The sequence below is a fragment of the Camellia sinensis genome, chromosome 12, assembly GCF_055761805.1.
Source record: "Camellia sinensis isolate YWXY chromosome 12, ASM5576180v1, whole genome shotgun sequence".
In the NCBI taxonomy this organism is placed as follows: domain Eukaryota; kingdom Viridiplantae; phylum Streptophyta; class Magnoliopsida; order Ericales; family Theaceae; genus Camellia; species Camellia sinensis.
In genome coordinates, this window is record NC_138972.1 from 88,725,325 (window position 1) to 88,752,445 (window position 27,121).

At 34.8% G+C, this 27,121-nt stretch overlaps 1 protein-coding gene and 1 long non-coding RNA gene across 5 annotated transcripts; one reads left to right on the top strand and one right to left on the bottom strand.

The window, feature by feature from the left end:
* Positions 1-4,214: 4,214 nt before the first annotated feature.
* LOC114282374 (L10-interacting MYB domain-containing protein) lies at positions 4,215-14,565 on the top strand. Of its 4 annotated transcripts, none has more exons than XM_082899184.1 (5): positions 4,215-4,506; positions 12,308-12,577; positions 12,687-12,747; positions 13,204-13,548; positions 13,635-14,565. In XM_082899184.1, the coding sequence occupies exons 4-5, from the start codon at positions 13,204-13,206 to the stop codon at positions 14,226-14,228; spliced, it is 939 nt and encodes a 312-aa protein (XP_082755310.1). In that variant the 5' UTR covers positions 4,215-4,506; positions 12,308-12,577; positions 12,687-12,747; the 3' UTR covers positions 14,229-14,565. The 4 variants fall into 4 exon arrangements, with proteins under 4 accessions (XP_082755310.1, XP_082755311.1, XP_028080858.2 ...); XM_082899185.1 differs by having other exon boundaries at positions 12,308-12,440; XM_028225057.2 differs by lacking the exon at positions 12,308-12,577 and having other exon boundaries at positions 4,220-4,506.
* LOC145804620 (uncharacterized) lies at positions 9,533-10,894 on the bottom strand. Its single transcript, XR_014346781.1, has 2 exons — positions 10,466-10,894; positions 9,533-10,028 (listed from the first exon to the last, which is right to left on the bottom strand). It is a non-coding gene; the product is annotated as an uncharacterized LOC145804620 (long non-coding RNA).
* Positions 14,566-27,121: the final 12,556 nt, after the last annotated feature.

Sequence of the window (27,121 nt, forward strand, 5' to 3'; positions counted from 1 at the left end):
ATAAATGATATTGAGTTAAACCCCTGTGATGAGAAAATCAAATGGTGAGGAAGTCAGGTATGGAATGAAACAGAGTTGGTGAATTATTTGCAGTACAAGTGGCATAAGTTTGGAGGACCAACCTTCCTAAAGAGAGGAAAAATGTAACAACCCCATCACGTAATACTTTATATTTAATTAATGGCGGAGATTTGAATTTTAATGGGCTATTATTCTAATTTAATTTGGGAATTATGAAAATTATGAAGACTGATTTATATACGATTTTATGAGAGATTTATTTTGGAATTAGAACTTAAAAGCCTAAGTGGTTCAAGAAAGAATAATTAATGAGTTGCCTTCTTTTAATTTCGAGTATCAGACCATATATGGGTTTAATTAAATATTCGAATCAGATTTGTAAAATTGAGATTTGATTAATTGGGTCCGAATTGGAGTTAATTACGTTATGAGGAATGGGAATTAAGGTTATTGTGGATTAATTTATTTATGAGGTATTTAATCTGAGTATAAATTTATTACCGGAGACCTTGAGCTGACCTGAAATTAAGGGCCTTACTGATGTGAGAAATCATAATTGATTATGAGAATAAGCTTAATTTGATGTTTAGAGCTTTTGGGGAGTTTGATTAAAAATCTAATTCGGATGGATATATTTAAATATAATTAATTGGGCTCTAATGGAAGTCAAATTAGGTTAATTAAATTATGTGAGACTTATGATTAGTCATGATTTTATGTTGTTGATGTGAAATTGCATGTTTAAGGACGTGCATATTAAAGATTTGAAGTTGTATCTGTCGGTTATAAGAAAATCTGTTGAAATTGTGTCCTTTGGACTGAAAATTGAAAGCCTTAGAAGCGCGATAAACCGAAACCGATCACATATTTGTGATCAGCATGATTTTTAGAGCCATTTGGGAATTTTAATTGAAAATTGATTTCACTTGATTCGTAAGGGTGCGTTTGGCTCTCCCTAATTGTGATAAGCTTATATATATATATATATATATACATATATGATATATGAATTGAACTTAACACTTTTGAGCCCAAAAATATCTGAGGGAGAGAGAGAGAGAGAGAGAACTCAAAGAGAAGAAAGGAGAAAGTGTAGGAATGAAAGAGGAAATCCAAGATTTAACTTGAATTTACCATGATTATGCAAGAACAAGTGGTGTTAAAGGCTTAAGGTAAGATTTCCTCTCTCAATACTTGAAGATCATAAGCTAGAGAGTGAGTTTCATGAGTTATATGTAATTATATGTATGTGTTTTGTTTCATCAAGCAAGAAGATGTTGAATCTTTGTACATAGCATGAATTTATGTTCACGACTTGATTTCTTATAGGAGTTTTATGGTTCTTAAAGAGGCTAAAGAGGATTTCACCATGCAAGTGAGCTTAGAACTCCCAACCATGTATATTTTATGATACCTTGTTCTTGTAAATGGGAAATTGAGTGTTGTTTTGGAGTTATGACTTTTTATGGAAGCTAAAGATGTGAAATTTAACATGTGTTAAAGAGTTTTAGGCTTTGATTTACAAGAAATTGAAGTTTAATTTTGAAAATGAGGGGTTCCAAGTCAAGAAGCCATTTTCGGACTGAATTTTACCTAGTCCCGCACGTGCCATGGGATTTCCCGCACGTGTGGCCAATACTGTCCCCCACAAAGTTACATTCTGAAATAAAAGCACGTGCCCCCGCACGTGCCCTGGATTTCCCTTACGTGCGGATTTGGTCCTGCAAGTGCGACACTCCCCTGTTTCAGCTCAACTTCAAATAAGTATATCTCTCTCATCCGGACTCCATTTTAAGTGATTCTTGAACCTGAATTCAAGCTCCAGAAGTCTAGTTTTCAATGGTGGTGGTCTCACATCCAAATTCTGAGTATACAAATAGATATTCTCAAATTAGTAAAGGTTGTTCACTTTCTGTCTATCGGTTTTATGCTATTTCTTCTTCTAACCAGTTTCCTTTCGTTTCCTCCTATTTTCCTAGACACAGATTGTGACCTATTGAGGACTAATGAGTTTAGAACCAACATAACTAATTGATTAAAGAGCAAAGAAAGGGATCGATTATATTCATATGTTGTGTTATGTAATTGTGGTTGTAGGTCAAAACTAGGACATCGTCCAATTACTATCAAAAGCCCATCACTGTGAGTAATAGTATAGTAAAGATATGTTTTTCATTATCTATCTTGATTTATGTATGACATGATTCTCTAAATGTTACATTTTATCAAAATGCACAAATTTCCAAGAAATGTGAAATAAGTTATGAACAAGAAATATGGATTACTTATAATATGATTTGGTGGGCCCAAGGCCGTTCCGTTTATCCGTTTCGTTTATACTATGACATGATGTGAATTGTTTGGTCTTTAAGACCTATTGATTTCTGGTATGAAACAAAGTGTTGTGCGGAACTAAATGCTACAGTAGGAGTCACCTCTAGAGTTCGCACGAGTCACCTCTTGGGTCCATACATACATGAATTGGACCCAAGGAGAGGTAGAGACATGTCGATGTTTCATCTACTCCATGATCAGATACAGTGATACGATATGATACGTTTGGACCTAAGGTCATTTTGATAAATGATTGGACCCGAGGCCGTTTTGATATATGATTGGGCTCGAGGCCATAATGTTATACGTGGACCCGAGGTCGTTCAGAACACATGATATGAATACAAATGTTTTTACATCGCTATATGACTCATGTTACGATGTGTTATTTTATATGCATGAATGGATGTCCTATTTTGAAATGTGTTTCTAACCTTTTGTATAAGTGGACGTATCACGTACCATGTAAAATGTTTTGTAATAGTTCAAATATGTATTCCATGTGAAAAGGCATGGATTATGATACGATAGATATTTGTTTTAAAAAGATTTAAGATACATTTCAGAATTCTGAAATATGTTTTTCTAATGTTAAGGACATCATTCATTAACCTCTTTACTTTAATATTACTCATTAGGCGTTAGCTCACCCCTTTATTTTACATATATGTAGGTAAGCCATCGAGAATCAACACTAGAGTTGTATCGAGGTCTGCCTCTCTGTCAAGCTACCCAAAGTGTCTCCGTGTAGAGGCGTAGTATAATTTACCAAGCTTAGTTTTGTTCAAGCTATGATGGCTTTTGTCGCACATTAGGTTCATATGTAAATTTTGGGTTGTGAACTTTTGCCTAAACCTATATGACTTGGACTGTATATATATGAACTACGTTTGTGATATATGTATATATGATGTAATGTTTAAAATCCTAGCATTTAAACACTGCTCAATGGACGTTCTGTTATTATTTTTGGTATCTGCTTCCGCTTAAGGCCCCGTATTTGAATAAATATTATTTTGAAATTTTGTTTTGAGGCTTAAGTACGACCTGATCATGGACCAAACTTTTAGGGGCTAGTTTGGACCGTGACAACAACAGTGACAATAATAATAAAGTGATGGTGATTTGCGACAATAATTTAATGGTGGTGTTGACAATGGTGGTTTTGTTGTGGTGATGATCATAATACTTTTTATAATGGTGAAGATGGTGGTAATGGAGTGACAAGAGAGGTGGTGTTGTGATAGTGGAAGTGGCAATTGTGATGTTGTAGTAATAATTGTAGTTGTAATAATAATAGTAAGATAAGGTGACAATAGCGACGATAATTGTAATACTTGTAATTGCGATAATAGTGGAAGTAAAGGAAAGGGTGACAACCATTACAATAGTAATGGTAACAGTGATAATAATAAAATGGTAAAGAAGGTGGCACTATATTGAACATTAAGTAAAAAATTCGTATTTTAAAATTTAGGACTACTTTGAAAAGTAGGTTAATGCTAATTTTTTAGTTTTTTTGAAAAAATATACAAAAAAATAAAAAAATAAAATAAAAAATAGAGAATTAATGTGATTTTAATTGACTTTTAACTTAGTTACCACAAGAGGCTTTTATTTTTGACCACTAAAAAACTTTTGCTAATATCAAACATGAGTCTTTTTCTTATTTCAAGTGTGATATATTTATTTTATGAATAATTGTCTGTAGTGGTTGATATTAAATTTGTGTAGTGTATATGATTAATGTGTAAAATAAATCTTAATCACAATTTTGATAATTTCTGAATAGTTATGTCTTTCTTTTCTAGTATTACTATTATTTTATTTTTATATCATCTTCAAGTTTTTTTTCTTCTGTGTCTTTTTTGGGGGCTGGTTTTTTGTGGTTTGCGGCGAATGGGAATGGGGTGTATGTGTCTGTTGAGATTACACGACGACGTATTGGGTTTGATCACTGTTGTCTGCTCACAGAAAAGTTGAAAAACAAACAAAAAAGCAAAAACAAAAAAATCGCTTTCAAAAAACAGAAACTAGTAAAACAACAACAGCTACTACTACACAACAACAGTCTCCTGGACCTCCTAGTGTTGATCGCTCTCTTCTCCGGTATACTTTCCCCCTAGGGTTTCTTCTCAATCGCCCAACCAGGTATCTCTCTCTCTCTCTCTCTCTCTCTCTCTCTCTCTCTCTCCATGTTACTTATAATACATCTCTATAGAGAAAGAGAGAAGTTGATTTTCTGCAACCCCGAATTTCGAACCCTAGAGCCTCTGTTTTCAGTCACCGACATTTGAATGAGCTAAGAAAACAGTAAATTCCAAGAAAAGTGATGTTTTTTGTGGTGGAATTTGTGGAAAAAGGTTGCCTTTATTTATTTATTTATTTATTATTGTTTAAATTTTGTGTGTGTGGTTGTATGGTATATTTTGTTCCATTTCTTATCCTATTACTCTCTTTCTTGTGTGTGCAATCCAAGCATAAATGTTACCTTTTGTTGTCTGTTAGCTCATTGATCTTCTTTAGTTGTGTTAAAATGTGATACTGATCTATGGATTCTTATTAGGGGTGTTCAAAAAGCAATGATCGAACTGCTAGCTAGATCGATCTAAACCTATGATTTGGTCCTGTTTTTCTGGTGATGGTTTGTTTTGGTTCTAAGAAATTAGGGCAAATTACACTTCCTATAGTTTGAGTCCCGTGTCATTTTATACGGTGATTTTTTAATGGTGACATATTTGATCTTAAATTTTGAATATTGTTTCAAATAAAGACAGTTGAAAATATCATTATTCAATTTTAAGAGCAATGTCATCAATTTAATAAAATATAAATTTATTTGACAAAAATAAATGTTAAAAAAATATTTTTAAATTTTTAAAAATTATTTCTACCTAGGAAGCACGGATACGGATACGGGATATAGATATCGATACGATATGAATACGGCAATACGAAAAAATTTGAAAAATTAGGATACGGGTACGGCGGGAATACGTTCGTTAAAAATATTATTTTTACAATTTTTAATAATGTAGTATGCATAAAAATAAAATCTAAAGTAAAAGACAGCTTGATAAAAAAGAAACATTCCTATAAAGTTAAGAGTCTTCAAGGTTACTAGCTTCAACTTGTTCTACTTGTTAAACTTAAACTTCCCGTACCTGAACTCATTTCTTAAAATTTATAAATTTGATAAAGAAATAAAACAAAACATTAATGTAGTTATCTTTTGGCATGACATCAAAAAAAAATTCAGCAATTCAATTAAATTTCAGCAATTCAATTCAATTAAATTCAGCAATTCAATTAAATCTCTTAAATCTTTGAAGAGATAATTTGTAACAAGTTACTGAAGGGAAAACATAAATTAACATTAAGCAGAAGATGTAACACGGGTATAGAAAAAAAATTTAAGAGTAAATTTTCGGTTACTGTTTAACAAGACTGGAATAGAGTTGGATTAGGATTGCCTTTTAGCTTAGTTGCAAAAAAAACAGAAGAAAAAAAAAAAAGAAATTCAAAGGGGTTAGAGATAGAGAGAGTGAGTGAGATTAAGCGAGAGGGAGAGACAGATGGAGCAAGAGGGAGAGGGGGAGAGAGTGAGAGTGAGATTGAAGGATAGGGAGAGAGAGAGAGGGAGTGAGAGCGAGAAGGAGAGAGGGGGAGAGGGAGAGGACGAACCTTGATTGACGACTCCTCATCCTCCTTGCTGTTGTTTGCGAACCTTGCGATAGAGACGATAGAAACTCATCCTCCTCCTTCTCCTCCTCCTTGCTGCTATTTGAGAGCCTTGAGCCAGGACTTGGTTGATTTTTTTTGTTTTATTTTAGATTACTTTTGTTATTTTATATTTTGACCCCATTATAAGTTTTTTAAATTATTTTTTCGTCTCGTCGTAACCTGAAAGTATTCCAAGCGTATCCCTGAGGTATCCTCGTGTATCCCAAACGTATCCGAAATTCAAAAAATTAAAAAATAAATAAAAATTGGGATACTTCTTTGTCGTATCTGATATGTATCCTGCCGTATCGGACGCATATACGTATCCAATACGTATCCGACACTTATCCGACATGCGTACAGGGACCATTTCGGAGTATCCGTACTTCATAGATTTCTACCAACCAAAGATAAAATTGTGTAAAATTAATAAATCTTTTAGACATTTATTTATTTATTTTTTTACCAAATTAATTTTTATTATGTGTTTGGATAACGATCATGTAATAGGTGGCTGTTAGGTTTTTAATGTATAATCAGTATATTTAATATATGAAATATTTTTAGTTTTATATTTTTTGATTTAAGGGATTGGTTTAATAATGATATCAAAGTGCCATATTTGACTTTTGAAAAAATAGAAACTAATTTGATGAAAATAAAAACATCCATCTATTACACGATCATCATTAAAACACAAAATAAAAATTAATTTAGTAATACATAAATAAATGTCTAAAAGATTTATCAATTTTATATAAACTTATCTTTAGTGGATAGAAATAATTTTTAAAATTCAAAATTATTTTTTTGACATTATTTTTGTCAAATTAGTTTATATTTTATCAAATTGACGACTTTGTCCTTGAAATTGAGTAATAATATCTTCAATTGTCCTTATTTGGAACAAGATTCAAAATTCAGGGTCAAATGTATTACAATTGAAAAGTCAAGAACCAAAGTAACACAAGGCCCAAACTATAGGGACCATTAGTATAATTCACCCAAGAAATTAAGGTAATATTTGGTTCACTGGAATGAAACAGAATGGAATAATCATTCGATCAATATGTTCATTCCCATGTTTGGTTGAGTAAAAGAATAATGACAATGCACATTACAAATGGAATCATCATTCATCATTTCAAGGAATGAACATTCTATATGAGAGCTTAAGGAATGATCATTCCATTCCTATGTTACCTAAAACGTGGATCGTTCTAATACATGGAACGAAAACGGGAACGAGAACGTTAACGTGATGTGCTACATTCTCTAAAATGTGATACGATAGGAGTAGACTTATATATATTACACTTAAGAATTTAAGATACTTTTGGAGTAATTTTTTTTTAACTATTAGGTGTCTAATAAATTTTTTTTTTTCCATATAGCAAATCATTTCTATGGAAATTACAATCCATTTTTTAATTTTTGTCTTGTCAAAACTTAACTCACCATAGATTTTAGTTCATATATTTGAATTTTTTTTTTCTTTAAGTAACATTTAAAGAAATATATTAGAAAAAAAAAACTTCTGAGATCACTTCGAATTACTAAATTTACGTTTTTGGAACGAAAGTGTATCATATTTCGGAACGTGCGTACCAATACGTAATTCGCTATGGTATTAGTGTTTTCTGGTAACAAAGTTTCATTCTATTTCAACTCATTTTAGTGAACTAAATAGAGCATGAGAATTGTTGATTACAGTTTGGTTCAAGGATTAAGTCCTCGTTTGGCAAATATCCCTTTTAGTCAAAAAGTCAAAAAGTTATTAAAAAAATCAAAAAGCCAACAACTCATACCAAAAAATCAAAGATTCCGTTTTCTCTCTACTTTTTGCATAGCTTTTCGTAAAAAGTCAAAAAGTCATCCCAAACATACTAGTTTTTTTATATCACATTTTAGTCAAAAAGCCATAAAGTTACTAAAAAAGCCTGTTCCCAAACGGGGCCTAAAACTCGAAAGAACTTAATTAAACTGAACTGACACGTGGCCTACACACACAAAATGTATAGTTTAACTATATGATAATTTCATCTTTTTTTTTTTTTTTTTTTTTTAAAATCATTGAATCCTAAGTAATTTTGTTCAAACTTCTAATGTATTTTATGTATGTCCAAGCGATGGACACATGTCTTCACTAAGTCTTCAAATCAAAATTAAAAATAATAGGACACGTTTGGATCTGTGTTAGTCTGTGAAGCACGGATACTCAAAAAATAGTGTCATACGAGTACCGGGTATTTACCGGGTGCGGGTACGTGTACTGGTACAGTGGTACTTGTACCGGGTACGGCAAAAGAGGGTCCGGTACGTTTGGCTCATTCGGGTACGGCATGGGTACGGCGTGGGTACGCCAGGGCCTTTTTTTTTTTTTTTTTTTCTGCCCTTGCAGATCAACAATTATTATTATTATTTTTTATTTTTTTTGATGCCCTTGTAGATCAGTAATTTTGATATTTCTCTGCTGTCATGCCTGTATAAATTATATAAGCATATCAGCAAATGATTTTGATGTTTTTAAAAAGCAATTTGAACCAAAAAAAATAACAAGGCCTATAAAGGGTAGTTCTATGTATGACTATGCATTATATTTTTGCTTCAGATCCTCCTAGAATTTCTTTATAAAATCTTTAATCATAACAAACTTTTAAGGTTTATGCACAAAACATTAAAAATTGATGTTGTATTAGTTGATTAGTAGTGGTTGGGAATGATGCAATTTTATGTATTATGCAAATTGCAATTGACAACCTGCCCCAATTAAGAATTTTTTTTCCTTTACTGTTGGCAATTAACTTTAAATCTTTCTTTGGTCTTCTGTTATTTCTTTGGTCTCACCCTATAAAAATAACAAATTGATGAGCAAAAAGAAAGATTTTAAAAATAAATTATGATCACAAATTCACAGTGCATAACATGTCAAAGTGAGAGATTTCACAAATATTATTTTTAACGCTTAATGGTTTTAAATTATAGGAAAATGAGTAGTTCTTTTTTTAGTTTTCATATTTAATTTTAATTTGTAGGTTGGATCCTTTAATCATAATTATATTTATAAAAAAAAAATATCGGCGTACCGCAGCCGTACCCGTATTGTACTTTTTTTGAGTTTTGCCGAATTAGCGTACCCGCACTCGTACCCATACCGTATTCGTACCCGCACCCGTGCTTCCTTGGTGTCAGTGTCCGACACAGACTTACTGTTTACTTAGAAGTTTTTTTGCTTTTTAGTTTGCTAACTTATTGTTGGTAACTTTGTTGACCACATTTTCTTAACTTGAATGCTCTATTGTCTGCCACTCAAAAGGGAGAGGTGCATGGTTCAAGTTGTGGTTGTGAAACAGGTCTGTTTTTGTGTGTTGTACTGATGATTATGACAATAATGATTCACATTTGTTGAAATTTTTTGATGAACTAAACAAGTAGTGTAGGGACACATGCGGGATGAAAACTTTATGACTATGCACTTTTTTCATTAAGTAAAACTTTATTGTGGATGCTTGGGGAAAAAAGAGCTGCACACTAATTGATGAAAAGAACTCTGGGGATGAGCATCCAAGAGGGGTGTTCACGAATCGGATCGAGTCGGGTTCACCATATACCCACCACTCGAACTGATCACTTCGGGTAGAATTGGAAGCCATCTGATTTTGATCCATTATATGATCGAAACCGGACATTGTCGGGTTTAAAAAAAGTAGGTCGAAATCAAAATTGAATTTGACTGCTCATCTTCTTCCCCATTCCTCAAACAGTGGGGGTGAGACAGAAATTTGGGGGGGGGGGGGGGGGGGGGGGGATGATATCTGATCGTCGTCGTTGTGCAATCTTGTCGTCATCGTCAATCGATCGTATCATTGCTGTTGCTGTCTGATCTGATTATCGGTATTGTCATCATTGTTTGATCTAAGACTTGGTGGAAGAGTGAGACTTGTTATAACCTATAAAGCATGGGCACAGGAAACGGTGATTTCAAAAAAATAGGGACACAGACATGGCGGGAGACATGGCAATTTTTATTTTATTTTATTTTATATATACATATATATTTGCTGCGTGGACTAATATTATGTTACCAAGCAATCAAAATTAATAAAAAGCCACAACATTTATATTTATAAAGATAAAAAAGATAAATAAAGAAATTAAAAAATATATTAGAATAATTATAAATATAGAAAAGATATAAACTTATATAAAAAAATTAAATAGAAAAATATAAAATATAAAAAAAAAATATAGAAAAAGAAACAGAAAGATGTATAATTTAGAAAAGATAAAAATAAAAAAAAATAAAAAAGAAAAGAAGAGAGAAGCGAGAGAGAGAGAGAGAGAGAGAGAGAGAGAGACGATTGAGAGGAGAGAGAGAGAGACTTACCTGACCGAGGTCATGGAGCTGCTGCTTCGTCTTCTAGCATGTCCGACAAACCAGGGAACCAGCTTCTTCTTCTTCTTCTGTTCTAATTTTGAAATTTAGGGCTTTGATTTTTGAACTCTTTCTGCGTGATGGCATGTCCCCGACGTGTCCCTTGCCAAAAAAATAAAATAAAATTTAGGGGAAACGTCAAATGGCGTGTATCGTACGTGTCCCCGGCGTGTCCCTATGTCTGACATTGCTATGACACCTGTTTCGGCGTGTCCGTGCTTCATAGGTGAGAACTATCTTTATAGAGAAATAAGAGAGAAAACAGTCGACAGAGAATAAAAAAGTGTTTGAAAGAGAGAAAAGTGAACCAGAGAGGTCTGGTGATTTCCCAAGAGATGAGAGAGTAATAAGTGGAAAGAGAGAGTAAGTGGGGAGTTGGTGGGTTGAGCAATTTTCTCAAGAGAGTAATAAATGGAGCAGAGAAAGTGGACAGTTGGTAATAAAGTGAGGTGGTAAATGCAATTGGTTGGCAGGAAAAAAATTCAATATCACAGTGATACCAATGACATGGCATCACCATCCAAAAGGAGTTTGTTATGTTTTCTCCTATGTATATGTGGCAAGGTGGTGGTTCATCCCTCCCATATACGTATATTAGTGGTTACTGATACCACATGTCACTGATGACGTGGTATCACCGTTATATTGATTTTTTACTCGGTTGGCAGAATATGGAGGTACCATGCGTATATATTTAATTATTTATTTTTACAGTTGGTTCAGGTGTTGCGGGTGGGGTGACTTTAAACCCGCAAGCCAATCATGAAATTGAACTTTTATAACATCAACATCAGCAACCGATCGTTACTAATTTGAAACCATATAATTTCGGTTTTTTCGGATTGGTTTTGCCGGGTTAGTCAGGTGAATGAGGTTCATGAACAGCCCTAGCACCCAGTATCCCCTCTGGTATGCTTGTTTATATTTTTTAGGTGCCAAGACCAGAGTTTTGAGTCTATTGCACACACCTGAACCTTTGGTGTGTACATCTTTTTATAGTGGTGAGCTAAGAAGCACAGACACGCGTCGCAACATGACACAAACGCAGACAAGCCGATATGCCAATTTTAAAAAAATGCACACACGAAATTTATAATTTTATATGTTTATTATATATTATATATATGAATATATCATTTAAACATAATAAAAATATATATATAATATAACACTTATTGTATAAATTTATATTATTTTTTCTTTCCTTATTATATGCTAAGTTATTTTATTCAAACTTATAATGAGTTTCATATGTATCTAATCGGTAGACATGTGTGTTTAAGCAAACGGCACGAGTGTTCATATCTAAAAATTTATTTAAAAAATAGAGCACATTTTGACAATAGTGTCCAACGAGTGTCAGTGTCCAACATTGATATACCACCTTCTTAGTAGTGTCTATTCTTCTTAGGTGGTTAGTGTTCTACTCTTTTTACAATTCCAGTCCTTCGGAAAGGACTTGCCTAGCAAGTATTCCCTTTCCTGGTTTGACTAGGTTTGACCCTAAACCATAACCTTTAGGAAGCTAAATTCTTTCCTAACACCAATTCACCTTTTGACTAGGATTTGACCACCGTTTTACACATGGCTCTCTCAGATTCTTCCATGTGCCCTGCTCGGATCTGCGCAAGCAGATCTTGCCACCTCATCCGAGCTGGACCTTGTTCAATTTGGTGCTAATTTTACCTCCCACAGTGAAACTTTGATTCCCATCTTTTATAACTTTCATTCTCCTTTCTTCTTCTTTCCCCCATCACCTTGAAATTCAGTTGTGAAATTAAGTGGGTTCTGCAGGAGATGTGCATGGAGCAACTGCTAGTGCTGGGTTTGCGGTTCATGTGATTGCTGCATGGCTTCTTTGTTTCCAGGCTTAAATGGATTTTTGTTTGTTTGTTTGAGTCAATCAAACCTGTGTTTTGGATCAAAGGTTAGCAGATTTTTTTTATAAAATATTTGGGAGAAAAACAAAATAAATGTTGTGCAGGGAAAATGTTGCAAAAACCTCCAAGGATAGATCTGGAGTGAATGAAACGAATGCATCCTTAACGTTGAAGAAAGAATAAGGTCTCCTTGATATTTTTTACTAGTGTCATATGCATGCGTGTAAAGTTACTGCAATCCTTATTTTCCTGGTATTTTGTTTTTAATCTAATGAAGCTGGTGGTTTTGTCAGAAATAATTAAGTTGACTGGCCTTGGGACCTCGTAGCTTTCTGCTTTGGACACTATCATGAGGTTTGTTGCTCTCACTCTGGATATATCTGTCTTAGTTCATTTGGTTGAGATAGTCTGAATTTTATGGAGACAGTTTAACTTGCAATTGGAATGCAATGGACTGTTAGGCCCGAGATAAATAGTCACTAGAATATTTGACTAGAAATGATATGTATTTGACTATTAGTCCGACTCTCATTTTTCTAACCAAACGATGGACTAGTAAATCTATTGGATATAGAATCCAATCCCATGCCTTAGTCCAATGAAGCAAACACCTGTTATAATTTTATTGTTCGGTTTGTGGTCCTGGGTTGAGTAATTATCATACTCTGATGATGAGCCATGCTCGGTTTATTCACCATATTTCAGACATCTTAACACACAACCTTCTACTATTTTGATGTTTCTTGAGCTAAGGTATGATTATCGATCAACTTTTTTCTGGCTTACATATGTTTTTATATTCCTATTTAGATGGCACTTAGACTAAATGGAGGAGATGAAGTAGAAATTGAGCCCGATCCTGCAACATGGACAACCTTAGAGGAGGAACTTTATATTCAGTTAATGGTGAAAGAGGTTCACAAAGGGAATAGATCATCAACCACCTTTTCAAGGAAAGGTTGGAAACAAATTGAACAAGAGTTCTGTGAGAAAACCAACAAGAGGTACAACAATTCTCAGTTTAGAAATAAGTTTAACCAGCTGAGAACCCGTTTTAATGATTTTAGTAAGCTGTTGAAGGAGCCTGGGTTTACTTGGGAACCCGTGCTCAGTACTGTAACCGCAACTGATGCTGTTTGGGAATCATATATAAAGGTGAACACTTAAATTTTAAAATTTTGAAATTGAAGCCACTTTTCTTTAAACTTCACTGAATCACAGCTGTGTATTTTTTAATATAGGGAAACAAAAATGTGAAGAGATTTCGGAAAAAAGGGTGCCCAATGTTTAATGAGTTAGGAATCATATTTGGGGACCCAACATCAAGTTACAAAGATGTATTTCCATTAGCTCAGTATCCAATGGTCAGTGAATATAAATTGGACGTAGAAGATGAGTCAACAAATGCTACTCCATCCGCTTTCCCAAGTGACAGTAGCAATGGTAGAGATTTTCCCTCGCAAAGTACTAGACGCCGTCGCCAACGATCTTCCACTCCTACAAGCCATCTTAGAGGGAAGAGAGAGGCAAGAACAGCAGTGGAGGGTGCGGCATTGAAGGAATGGACTGAAGCTACAGTTCCCTCGGGGATGTCTGATAGAAAATGGGCTGAAACTAGTAAGGTAATGACCCCAACTTTCCATAAACTTGAGACATCTTCCCAAGCTAGTCCATTCTCAATTACCAATTGTGTCAAGTGTCTAGAAGCGATTGAAGGAGTGGATTCAAGTACCTACATAAAGGCAATCAAGATGTTTAAGGATTTAGATTGGAGGGAGATGTTTATGGCAATGTCTCCCGAAAGAAGATTGGTTTGGTTGGCTAGCTTAGAGTAGTTTTGGTTGCTATGATTTTAGGTGTCTTAATCTGTCTATGGAACATGTTGAGATATTTCAACATTAATATGCATTCAGTACCAACATGTACACTTTCACCTTTTTGTGTGGCACGTAATTCTTAGTCTGATGGGACGGGTTAAGATGTTGGAGCAATAAAAGGTGTAGGACTAACCTAATCTCAATTCGAACAGAATGTAAAGTGCTTATTATTTAAAAAATGCCGTTATTGATCAATGTACAAAACTGCCATCTTGATTTCATTGTAAACTGGTGGTTAACTTGTGTGTTGTACTGATCAAAGAATGTAAGAGATCTATTTGATTGTTATCTTGAATTGATTCGGATGTAATTTTCTTTCCTGATAAATGTGGGTTGAAAAACATAGTTGATTTTGCAAAAATGCATAAGGTGTGTAGTTGTTAATGTTCAAGACCACATAATTATTAAATTTTCTACCCAAAGAGATTGTTCAGTCTCTTTGGATTCTATACGCATATTGGTTTCTCCAGTCTTCATCTAAATGTCAAACCTCATTTATGTTGTGTGAAACATCTAAATTAGAATAGTTTTTAAAAAAAATTCAAAAACTAATTTGGTGAAAAAAATGAAAATTCAAATAATTATATATTTAAAAGTCATTTAGGAAGTTGTTAAAAAGTTATTTTTTGGCTTTTTTTTTTTACTTAATATCTGTTTATACTGTCACATCATAATCAAATGATCAAAATACCTTCATTCGTGTTAGAAAATAATTAATTACTTTCACTCATGTGGCTCATTTAAACAATATAAAGGACGTAATTGTAATTTTACAAGTAGCTTGTAGCTACCTTTCCAAATGATTTGATGACAAAAAGGTCATTTTGATTTTTTTAGCCCAAGCTGCAAAACGCAGCCTTTTTTTCTTTAGTTCCCAAAACATGGCAAGTGCTTGAAAATATTTGCATAACTAGTACACTTCACTGTAATAATTATATAAATAAAACTTTGTTAAATAGACAAATTTGTATTTCATATAACGAGTATGTTATGGTTGTTAGAAAAAATGGTTTTTTAGTGACTTCAATTAAATATTAAAGTGGGCCGCAGTTCCAGGTGCCGTCGCTAGATTGAGATCTGCAGGGTGGCGGGGACTTCGACTGCCTTGTATCAAGTGAAGAGAAGGGGGTGGTAGACTTCTTGGAAGTAGTGCTTTCTTCTATTGTCTCATCAGGGTTTCCATCCGAACTAGGAGAAGAAAGACAAGTAAGTAGTCAAGGAAGGCTTCTTTTGAAGAGTTTGAGGAGCTAGCCGGGTATTTACTCGATGGGATGAAAGAAGCAAAGAGCCTCCTCATAGCACTACTTCTCAGAGATAGAGTTATTGGCTAAGAAAGCAGGAAATTCGAAAACGAAATATCTCAACCGGCTGCTATTATTCAACAAATTACGGACTGGCTGAAAGACTGTTCTCAGCTTCTTGACATCAGATCATCTTAATGGAATAGCTTTACTTACTTAAGTGCGTCTAGGGTCAGGCGGTACTTAAGGGAATCTAACTCTTCAAGGACTTTTAACTCCCGTTCCCTCTTAAAACCATCTTTTGTGTTGGGTCCAAGTGGGTCAAAAATCATTGAGAATTGAATAAGAAATTGTTAAAAAATTGCCTCATGATGTTAGATTCATGAATAGGATTTTAAAGAGTTTAAATCCTTTTTCTTGGCTAAAGGGTGTGAATTCTATTGGGCATCCAAACTTTTCATCTTTCTGGAAAGGGGTTATGGATCCTGGTTAATGGGGCTTTAATAACCAGCCATAAAGGCTGGTGGCTCTTCCTCTCTCCTTTATACATGTATAAATTGAGACCCTCTAGTCAAGTCTCTATGTAGAAATTTTTGCTTCTATTTTACAAGTCAGTTTGCCAGAAAGTTCCTGCAGTGAGAGAGTGCTGCCACAGTTTTTGTTCGCTAAGCTAGATAGAGAGTGCTTCTGCCGTAGCTGGTTTTGACCGTCGTATCCTGGGAGACAGACGCCGGGATTCCTCAAGCACTCGACCCGTGGGGCGGCGAAATCTGTTTTAAGGAAACTGCTACCGTGCAGGCTTCGGTTTGGTTTCTTTACCATTTTATTGTTTTGTGTATTTCTGTTGAAATTTAGTTGTAATTGTCAGCATATGTTCTTGGTATATAATTTTGATTTCTTCATAAATCTATTTATTTAATTTCACAATTTGGATAACAAGCTTAAAACAGATTTTTATATATTTTCTATGAAATTGATCGAATAGATTTATATAGACAATTAGGTTAGCTTTGTATAATGTTACTAGGAACTGTTGCAGAATTGCTCACTATTTCAATGATTGTAAATTATGCAATGTTATTCTCTAATTGCTTGGTTTAATTAGAATGCTCTATCATAATTTGCATACTTAATTGTATTAGTATGATCTTGTTTTATGCGTATGGTTCATCATTCCCCTATCATGATTTGCATGAATTTTAAGATTATAAAATATAATTTATGGATGTTACAATTTTGACATGCTAATTCTATTCTAGTTTTTAATTTGTTACATGCTTATTATTTTCTAGACTAGATTACATAATTTAATGTATTTTGGAGTTATAGAGTTTTTATGAATTGTGTACATGATTAATTTGAATTTAATTGGGTGCATTAATCTAAATTATCTAATTGGGTGCATTAATCTGAATTATTTAATTGGGTGCATTAACTTTGAATTTAACTTATTTATTGGAGTTATTAGTTTAAATGTTTATTATGAATTAATTTCATTCATAGCTCATAAGTATTGAACTTTATTTTAAAGTTTTAATTTAATTGACATTTTAATTCATTGGTTAATTTTATAAATAGTTGGCTAGATGGTTTCAATTATTTATTATATATATATATATATATATTTTTGCTTAGATTATTTGTTTGTATTTTGTTGTGATTTTTTCTGCTAACTTTCTTTACAGGAATACTTATGCGAAATGGAATGGAAAAAATAAATACAAAACCAAATGAATAGTATTTGGGATGTAAAAACAAAAATGTTTGGACTACTAACTTTTGTGTTGAATAGGAATACCTAAGCGTAGAAAGGCTTTTGGACTAAATAGAATCCTTATGGATTTGCTATTTTATTTAAATGTTTGAAGCATGTTTTGCTTGAGATTTAGTTGGTTTGTTTACCAATGTGTAGTACCAAGTTTTATTTATTTGTTTGTTTTGTTATAAGCATTTTGTATGCGTGTAATTGTTATAGCAATTTTTTAAATTGCTTGTAAGTTTGGAACTTGGTTTGGTTTCTGTGATAGAAACCAAAGTTTTAGCTTTGGCTAAAGAGTAGTTCTTATTTGTTCAGAAATGACAACTAAGACGGATTTAGTTTCAAACCTTTAGAGTTTAAGGAAGTCTTTGAGTTTAATCATTTTATTCCCAAAGTGTTGGAAAACCAAGTTTGGAGAAAGTCTTTGGTTATAATCTGATTATGTCCAAAGTGTTTTGGTTTTGAGAAAGGAAACCAAATTTTAGCATTAGCTAAAATATTTCTGATTTTATTCAGAATTAATGGGCTTAGTTCCGGGAGTACCGGTTAACTTTTATGAGTGGTGTAATTCTGGAAGCAAATTTTATTTGCTTTGGAATCGGTTTGTTATAACCTGGTTTATCCCCTGAAAATCTTAACTTTTAAATTGTTTCCTATGGACTAGGAGTCAACATGCTCTTGAATGTTTTGTCAAAAGGTTAATTGGGTTTTAAGTGGGATCGATGTGACCCCTCCAGTCTTCCTGAGAACATTCCTGACCGTGTTTTGTCAAAAGGTTAACTGGGTTTTAAGTGGGACCGATGTGTCCCCTCCAGTCTTCCTGGAAACATTCCTGACCATGTTCGATTCTAGGTTAAATGGTGAGACTAGTTTTGAATTAAATTTCCATCTGAGGGATTTTCTAAGGGTTAAGTTTAATTTCTGGAATCACAGAAATGAAATTCTGTTGTGATGTTTCAGAAATGGCTTTAAAAAGGTGACAAACAGAAATGTTGTTCCACCTGACAACCTTAGCCTCGAGAGATTCTTAAAGGACGTTCTTGAGAGATCAAGTATGATTAAAGGAAATCATAAGATTGCATTAAAATATCTTTGAATTGATTAAAGGCAAATAGTATGGTATCCTTGTGTTATTTATAGCATTTATGATTGCTATGTGACTTTGTTTGAAAGCAAAGATGAGTCAACCTGTTATAGTGGGTGAATATTTTTTGGATTTTTAAATTCCAAATATATTCTTAAATTGGTGGCTCCTAGTGAGTACAAGATCACTAATTACAGAGATAGAAAACTGGTGGTTCCTAGAAGGTGTTAGACCACTGGCTACTCAGTTATGAGATTATGGTTCCTATTAGTGAACAGATTACTGATCACATGTCAAGACATCATGGTTCCTAGTAGTGGAGAGGTTACTAGTCATATGTCAAGGCATGATGATTCCTAGTAAATTGATCCTTTGTCAGAACGTTGTGATTCATAGTAGTAAAGTGATTACTGATCACAAGTTAAGACATTGTGATACCTAGTAGTAGAAAGTCTACTGACCACATGCTGAGAAATTAGTGATTCCTAGTGATAAGACTACTGGCCATGTTATGAAGTTTCGAATAGTAAACTATTGAACACTGGATTTGTGTTTCCTAATAGTAAGACTATTGGCTTCAGAGTGATAGGTTAGACCAAATATATTTGGGTGCCTAATTCGGTTGATGACATTCTGGGAATGTATTTACTGTGATATGATTTTGAGAGTTTCATAATCATTGTGACACAAGGATTTATTGAAAACTTTGTATAAATTCTACAAAGAATACTTGATTATTCGACTCCGAATTGAGGAGGATAATAGAAAAAAAGGAGAGAGTACCTCCTCAGTGAAGGCAAATGTCTTTGAGCATGGCAAATCTTCTGGGATGAGGAAGAAGCCTCCCGTGAACAAGGGCTCTTAGCTGGGGCCAAGGGGTGGTGTTGCAAAGAAGCTGGCATACAAACCGCGGGAACCTGGTTATCGGTTCTTTGGGAAGTGTTATAACTGTGGTAACGAGGGGCATCGGGCTAGTGACTGCCGCAAGCAGAAGAAGCCATACAAGACCAAACCTCGTGCTCATATGGAAGACTTACAAGAGCACTCCCATGAGAAGGATGATATGCATTTGTTTGCCGTTGTCTCTGAGGTGAATCTGGTGGGTTTAAACCCAAGAGAATGATGGATTGATACTGGGGCTACACGCCACATCTGCTCCGAGCACAAGCTGTTTACAACTTTTGAACCGGTTACAAACGGCGAGAAATTGTTTATGGGAAACTCTACTACCTCATTTGTTGAGGGAAAAGTGGTCCTGAAGTTAACCTCAAGAAAAAGAGCTAACTTTGAACGAAGTCCTGTATGTTTTGGACATTCGTTAGAATCTTGTCTCAATGTCTCTTCTTAGTAAACATGTTTTTCGCATGGTTTTTTGAGTCCGACAAGGTCGTTCTGACGAAACACAAGTGTGAAACTTGTGTTGAAGTGAAGTGGACAAGATCCCGTATGAGTTATGAAAAGGCGTTAAGCCATCTTATAAATTCTTACAAATGTGGGGTGTCTTGCAATAGTGGCAATTCCTACACCCAAACGGGTTAGGATAGACCCGAAATTCGTGGATTGTATATTCATTGGTTATGCACATAATAGTAGTGCATATCGGTTTCTTGTACATAAGTTGGAAACTTCAGACATTCACAGGAATACCATCATGGAGCCAAGGAATGCATGTTTTTTTGAAGACATTTTCCTTGCCGAACCTAAGAAGGAGTTCCGAGGTTTTGGAGCAATTTAGTGAGCTTGCTAGTGATGTTGATCATTTTGATGATCAAGTTGCGAATCAAGGTGTTGATCAGCCTTGAAGGAGCAAAAGGGCTAGGATGTCCAAGTCTTTTGATCCAGACTTCTTGACTTATATGGTTGAGAACGAACCTCAAACTTTCCACGGAGCTGTGACTTCTCCTGAGAGTCCTTTATAAAAAGAAGCGATCAAAAGTAAGATTGACTCCATCTTACAGAACCACACCTGGGTGTTTGCAGATTTACCTCCAGGTTGTAAGTGTTTAGGCTGCTTATGGATTTTTAAAAGATAGATGAAGGCCGATGGGTCAATTGACAAGTATAAGGCGAGACTCGTTATCAAAGGGTACAGGCAACGAGAAGGCCTGGATTACTTTGATACGTACTCACCTGTAACTTGGATAACATCCATTCGCATGGTGATTGCGATAGCAGCTTTGCGCAATTTGGAGATACACCAGATGGATGTAAAGACAGCTTTCTTTAATGGGGATTTGAATGAAAAAATCTTTATGGAGCAACCTATAGGGTTTTCAGCTCCAGGGCAAAGCAAGAAAGTCTGTAAACTTGTCAAATCATTGTATGGTTTGAAGCAAGTGCCTAAACAATGTCATAAGAAGTTTGACAACGTAATGTTGTCAAGTGGGTTTTCAACGAATGTGACATGTGTATTTATGTCAAAGACACTGACAGAGGTTATGTCATTTTGTGTCTATATGTTAATGATATGCTCATTATACGTAGTAATGATGAAATGATTAAAACTACCAAGAAGTTGTTAAATTCTAAGTTTGACATGAAGGATATGGGCATTGCAGATGTTATTCTGGGAATTAAGATTACCAGAACATCTGACTGAATTGTACTTTCTTAGTCTCATTATGTTGAAAAGGTATTTGAGAAGTTTAGTGGATCAGATACGAGTGTGTCTTCAACACCTGCAGACTTAAGTCTACATTTTACCAAGAATTATAAAGAGAGTGTCTCTCAATTAGAATATTCTCGGGTAATTGGAAGTTTATGTATCTGATGAGTTGTACTAGGCCGGATATAGCTTACTCGGTTAGCAGGCTTAGTAGATATAGCAAATAATCGCAATACTTCTCATTGGAAGGGCATTGTGCGGGTGTTAAGGTATTTACGCTACACTCGGGATTATGGGCTGCATTATACTTGATATCCAGCGGTGCTAGATGGCTATAGTGACGCGAATTGGATATCAGATATAAAGAACTCAAAGCCCACTAGTGGATACGTGTTCACTCTTGGTGGGGCAGCCGTGTCTTGGAAATCTTTCAAGCAAATGTGTATATCTAGATTAACGATGGAATCAGAGTTTATTGCTTTTGATAAAGCAGCGGGAAAAGCTGAATGGCTTCACCATTTCTTTAAAGATATTCCACGTTGGTCTAAACCTGTGTTGCTATTTGTATTAATTGTGATAGTCAATCTGCAATTGGTAGGGCACAGTGTAATATATATATAATGGAAAGTCTAGACATCCGTCGTAGACATAATTCCATACGACAACTACTCTCGAATGAAGTTGTCTCTTTAGACTATGTAAAGTCTAAGGACAACATTGCGGATCCACTAACCAAAGGGTTAAATCGAGTGTTAGTCGAAACGTCGTCAAAAGGAATGGGGTTGAGGCCTTTGGAAGTTACCGAAATGGAAACCCAACGTAGTTGACTGGAGATCCCAAGATCTAGATTCAATGGGACAACCTAATTGCATGTAACGGTGGTATGTCACTGAGGAGGTTAGCCATTCCTTCTATCAGTGATACCTGCAAGTGTAGAGGATAAGCTGAGCTTTTAATGACTCTTGTGTGTTAAGCTGTTGAGCTAAGTATTGCAGGATACTAAAGTAGAGCCACCTATGTGAGTGTGAAGTGGGGCCGCTTCTAGAAGAATTGGGCAGGCCAAGATTCTTTGAAACCACTCGCTGAACCAGGCTTGTGTCCAGGGCCACACAGGGCACACCAGTGAGAACAGAATGGTGGTAGGAGTAATTCCCGTGTGAGATCTATTGTCTCAGTTTACATAAACGGTAGAGCAGTTCAAGATGTCTTATTCACTGATCACCCAGTAAACTCGATAGGTTTTCACTAGGAGAGGTTCAAAGCCAAAAGCTACCTTCTCTGATGTCGGGGTTAGTTCGTTGTACTCTCTCTTTGAGTCATTATTGTTGAACGTTGTCCGTTTGTTGAGGCTTTCGGTCAATTTTTATTCATGTGGGAGATTGTTGGAAAAAATGATTTTTTAGTGACTTTAATTTAATATTAAAGTGGGGTGACTTTAATTAAATATTAAAGTGGGTCCCAACCATCTTTTGTGTTGGGTCCAAGTGGGCCAAAAACTTGAGAATTGAATAAGAAATTATCAAGAAATTGCTTCATGATGTTAGATTCATGAATAGGATTTTAAAGAGTATTTAAATCCTTTTTCTTGGCTAAAGGGTGTGAATCCCATTGGGCATCCAAACTTTTCATCTTTCTGGAAAGGGGTTATGGATCCTGGTTAATGGGGCTTTAATAACCAGCCATAAAGGCTAGTGGCTCTTCCTCTCTCCCCTATACATGTATAAATTGAGACCCTCCAATCAAGTCTCTATATAGAAATTTTTGCTTCCATTTTACAAGTCAATTTGCCAGAAAGTTCCTACAGTGAGAGAGTGCTACCACAGTTTTTGTTCGCTAAGCTAGACAAAGAGTGCTTCTGCCGTAGCTGGTTTTGACCGTCGTATCCTGGGAGACAGACGCCGGGATTCCTCAAGAACTCGACCCGTGAGGCGGCGAAATCTGTTTTAAGGAAACTGCTACCGTGCAGGCTTCGGTTTGGTTTCTTTACCATTTTATTGTTTTGTGTATTTCTGTTGAAATTTAGTTGTAATTGTCAGCATATGTTCTTGGTATATAATTTTGATTTCTTCATAAATCTATTTATTTAATTTCACAATTTGGACAACAATGGTGATATACTTTCTCTCCTGCATGCATGTAGATTTCACAAATTTGAACTTGATCGTGTGTGAGGGAGAAAAATGTATCATCATAATAAAGAGTTATACAAAATATTATCTTCAAATAAATGAATTTGATCTTGAAATGCTCTCACTAAGAGGAACCAATACACCACCTCAATATACTGGTTACAAAAAAAAAAAAAAAAAAAAAAAACTTATCAAACCCCAAGTAGTTTTAAAATAGAATTCTCAAACTAAACAGCTTTAAATTCATTTTCTTAATTCACGTTGTTTTATAAAATCATATTTTAAACATACCGCTTTAAAATTGATGTTGTGTTTTTGACCTCCTGAAAGAAGAACCTAAAAGTTTAAGAAATAAATTTAAAACAAAATTTTGTTTTTTTAATTTTCAATGAATAATGCTATAGATTCACAATTTAGATTTATTATTTGACTTACAATGATGTGGAAAGAGAAATAAGCACTACACAACAAAGTAGTGAAATTAAAAGTTAGCATGTGTTCTGTCACATTATTGTGGATCACATTGTGTGGATCTTATATATTTTTCATTTTGAATTTGGTTTTTTAAAAAAGGGCCACTTACCAATAAGTAGGGTGTTCGCGGTTCAGTTGCGGCCGAAAAACCTCTAATTCGCCATTCATCTGGTGGATTGGCGAACTAGAAAAAATCAATCTGCATCCATCCGCCGGATTGGCGAATGGATGCAAATCGGTTTGGTGGTTTAAACTTTTACAAATTTTGAACATAATATAACAACTTGTCAACATTTTTTTTTTTATAACAATCCACAATCCTACTCAACATAATCAAAAGATTATCAAGTAAATTGTCAATACCAACAACAAATACATATAAGAAAATCATACATTATCGAAACTATTTCAGTACTATTTTTTATTCAAAAACTGTTTAATTTGATTTTTTTTTTAAATGACAAAATTAAGCCTTATATTTCCACACAAAAATATTAAATATCAACATTTGCCATTTGATAAAAGGATTTTCCAAATTGAAAACATAACAAAATATCTAAACTCTTTTTCAATTGAAAACATAAACAGAATATCTAAATAAATTGAAAACACAAAGTCTTGCAAATTATTAATGGTGCTTGCAGTTTGGCGGTTTAGTTTCGGCCAAAGAAATTTCAAATCCGCCATCTGTCCAAAGCTAGGCAGATTGGAAAAAAATAACCCATAACTGTCCACTCGTCATCACGCATCCGTCTAAAATGCGGTGAATCGGTTCAGTTTGGTCGGTTTGGGCGGATCGAAATATCCGCTGAACACCCCCTACCAATAAGTCTCATACACAAAATTCAAAACTCACCTAGTTCCAAAACAAAACACTTGCACTAATTAGTCCTACATATTTTTTATTGTTACTAAAAATTTTCTTTTTTTTTTTTATAAATTTAAAAATGTAGTTACATCCCACCACCGCCGGACTTCTGTCAGATGATCATTAGAAATTCGTCAGAATGTTCAACATCATTAGGAAGTCACTAAAGTATCGCCGGAAGTTCGTTGAAATGTTTTAAACAAATCGCTAAAATGTTTAAAATATTCGCTGGAAGCCAAGAATATCGTTGGAGACTCATCGAAATGTCCAGAATATTACTGAAAAAAAAGAAAAAGAAAAAGAGAATGAATGGAGAAATTATCGTGAAAAAAATAGCAAAATGTGCTATATATTTGTTGGCTGTATAATTTGTAAAAGCCAATCACAATTCAACACGTGGCATGAAAAGAGCAATTTGGGGAGTTAATACAAGTTGCCAACCATAGTCAGACATGTGTTAGCCCGTACTGATAATAATGGGTCTACGTAGCACTGGAACGATCGAGGGATATAAGGTGATGTGGTCTAACGGTTACTCACAAAGTTCAAATTCAAAATCATGAGGGAAGTCTAACTGCAAAGGTGGCGTAGTGAGACTGACTGTGGAAGAGCATGTTCAACAATCATGGGAGGACATTTCGACGGTTAGAAGCCTACTTCGACAATTATCATTGAGAAGTATAAATAGTAGAGAAGACCCCAGAGTGAAGGATCCAGACTCAAATAAAAAAACCAGTTTTATTTACTTTGTTTTCCCTTCCAATTTTTACAGTTCTTTACATTTATGTACTTCAAATTCCTGTAATGCACTTCATTCATATGAGTAGTTTCAAATAGTTTGTTGTTATAAACCTCTATGAGACTGGGTCAAATCATTATAAGTTTTTCATTTTACTTAATGAAATTCTGAAATTATTCTTCACTTAGTTGTTATTTACTAAATTCTCCTAAATAAGCCACTAGTAAAAGTTCTCTTCATTGAGACTGAAAGAACTAAAACACAATCGTCTAATAATTGGTTGGCAATTAATCTTTTGTAAAGACTGATTGATCCTTGCTAGCACGCTTAAAATTACAATATTAACCTTCAAAAGTCAAAAAAGTCAAAATATATTTTTTGCACGCCTAGCGGGACTAATTGAAATGGCTAGACGTAGGAGAAAAGGAGAAAATGAACGCCTGGAAGAAGGTATGGAAGGAGAGGTAGAGGTACCTGCTCTAGAGGATAATGTGATAACACATCCTATGGAAGTGGAAGCACCTATCTCATCAAAACCTATGATCGAACAGACCAGCAATTCAAAACATTCACAACATGTTCAAAATATTGGACGAGGCCATGGAATTAGACCATCTACTGTTCCATCTACTCAGCCAATGAATCCATGTAAAGGCTTGGTAGGTGCCATAGGACAACAGTTAATGAACACAATGGAAAGATAGGCAATATCCTTTATGGATCGGATGAATTCCTATCAACCAGCTAACACAAGGCATATGGAGGAAAGTTCAAATGTTCTTTAGCAAAGATTGGCTAGAAATAAACAGCCTATGCAAAATAATGGACATACTAATGGTCAGACTAGCAATCAAAATTATGAAAGACCACCACTTATACCTCAGTCTTGGTATGAGTCTCTTTCGAGGCCTATGGTAAATCAAAATGCCTCATTACCTAACAGCGAAGCCATATAAATTGGTGGACTTGGGCTAACACAAGAAAATGGCATGAGAATGTTTCCAAATTTCATGTTCGAAGCTGTACCTGGCACAAGGGGGTTCACTAATCCCTTATTTGAATTCACACCCGGGGGGTTGAAAGGGCTTCCTGTGGCTGGGAGAGAAACAACACATGTTCCTCCTATTACAGCACCTTTCGCAGGTCCTTTCGCAGGACAGGCTCAGAAAGGTCAACCATACCCTCAACAGCAGCCAGTACTACAAGGACAGTCAATCCCAAATATACCTCCCTATGGACCAAGAGGACTTCAAGCATAACGGTTTCTACCAAATCTTGTGTTTGTTCCTCCAATGGTAGTCCAGCAAGCACAAAATATGGTTCCTAGGGACCAAATTACTGATATTGTCAAAGAAATGTATGGACCTATGGCTCAGGTGATTCAAACTCCTGTGTACAAGAAGCCATACCCAGAATGGGTGGATAGGGTGCATGAATACCTAAGGGGGTTTAGAATACTAGACTTTGCTTTTTTTTATAGGAATGGAAACCACTCAACAGTAGAACACATTGCTAGGTTCGCAGCCCAATGTGGTGAATTTACCAATAATGATTACGTGAAATTAAGACTTTTTTCAAATTCTCTAACTAGGACAGCTTTTATATGGTATATTAACTTTATACCTGGCTCTATCTAAACTTGGCAACAAATAGAGGAGGCATTTCATGCCCAATTCTTCCAAATAGAACCAGAAGTTTCTATGGCAGACTTGGCAAGGTTGAGTCAAAAACCTGATGAGAAGGCTGTTCAATTTATTGTCAGATTTAAAAGAGCACGAAACAAGTGTAGGGTCATTATACTAGAGCCTGAATTTGTGAGATTGGCCAAAATGGTTTATAGTTTAGGCTTCGAAAAAAGTTCGATTCAACTGAGTTTCGAGACTTAGTGGAATTAACCTACAAGGTGTCTAGATATGAATCATTACTTGAGGAAGAACAAAATCGAAGTAATG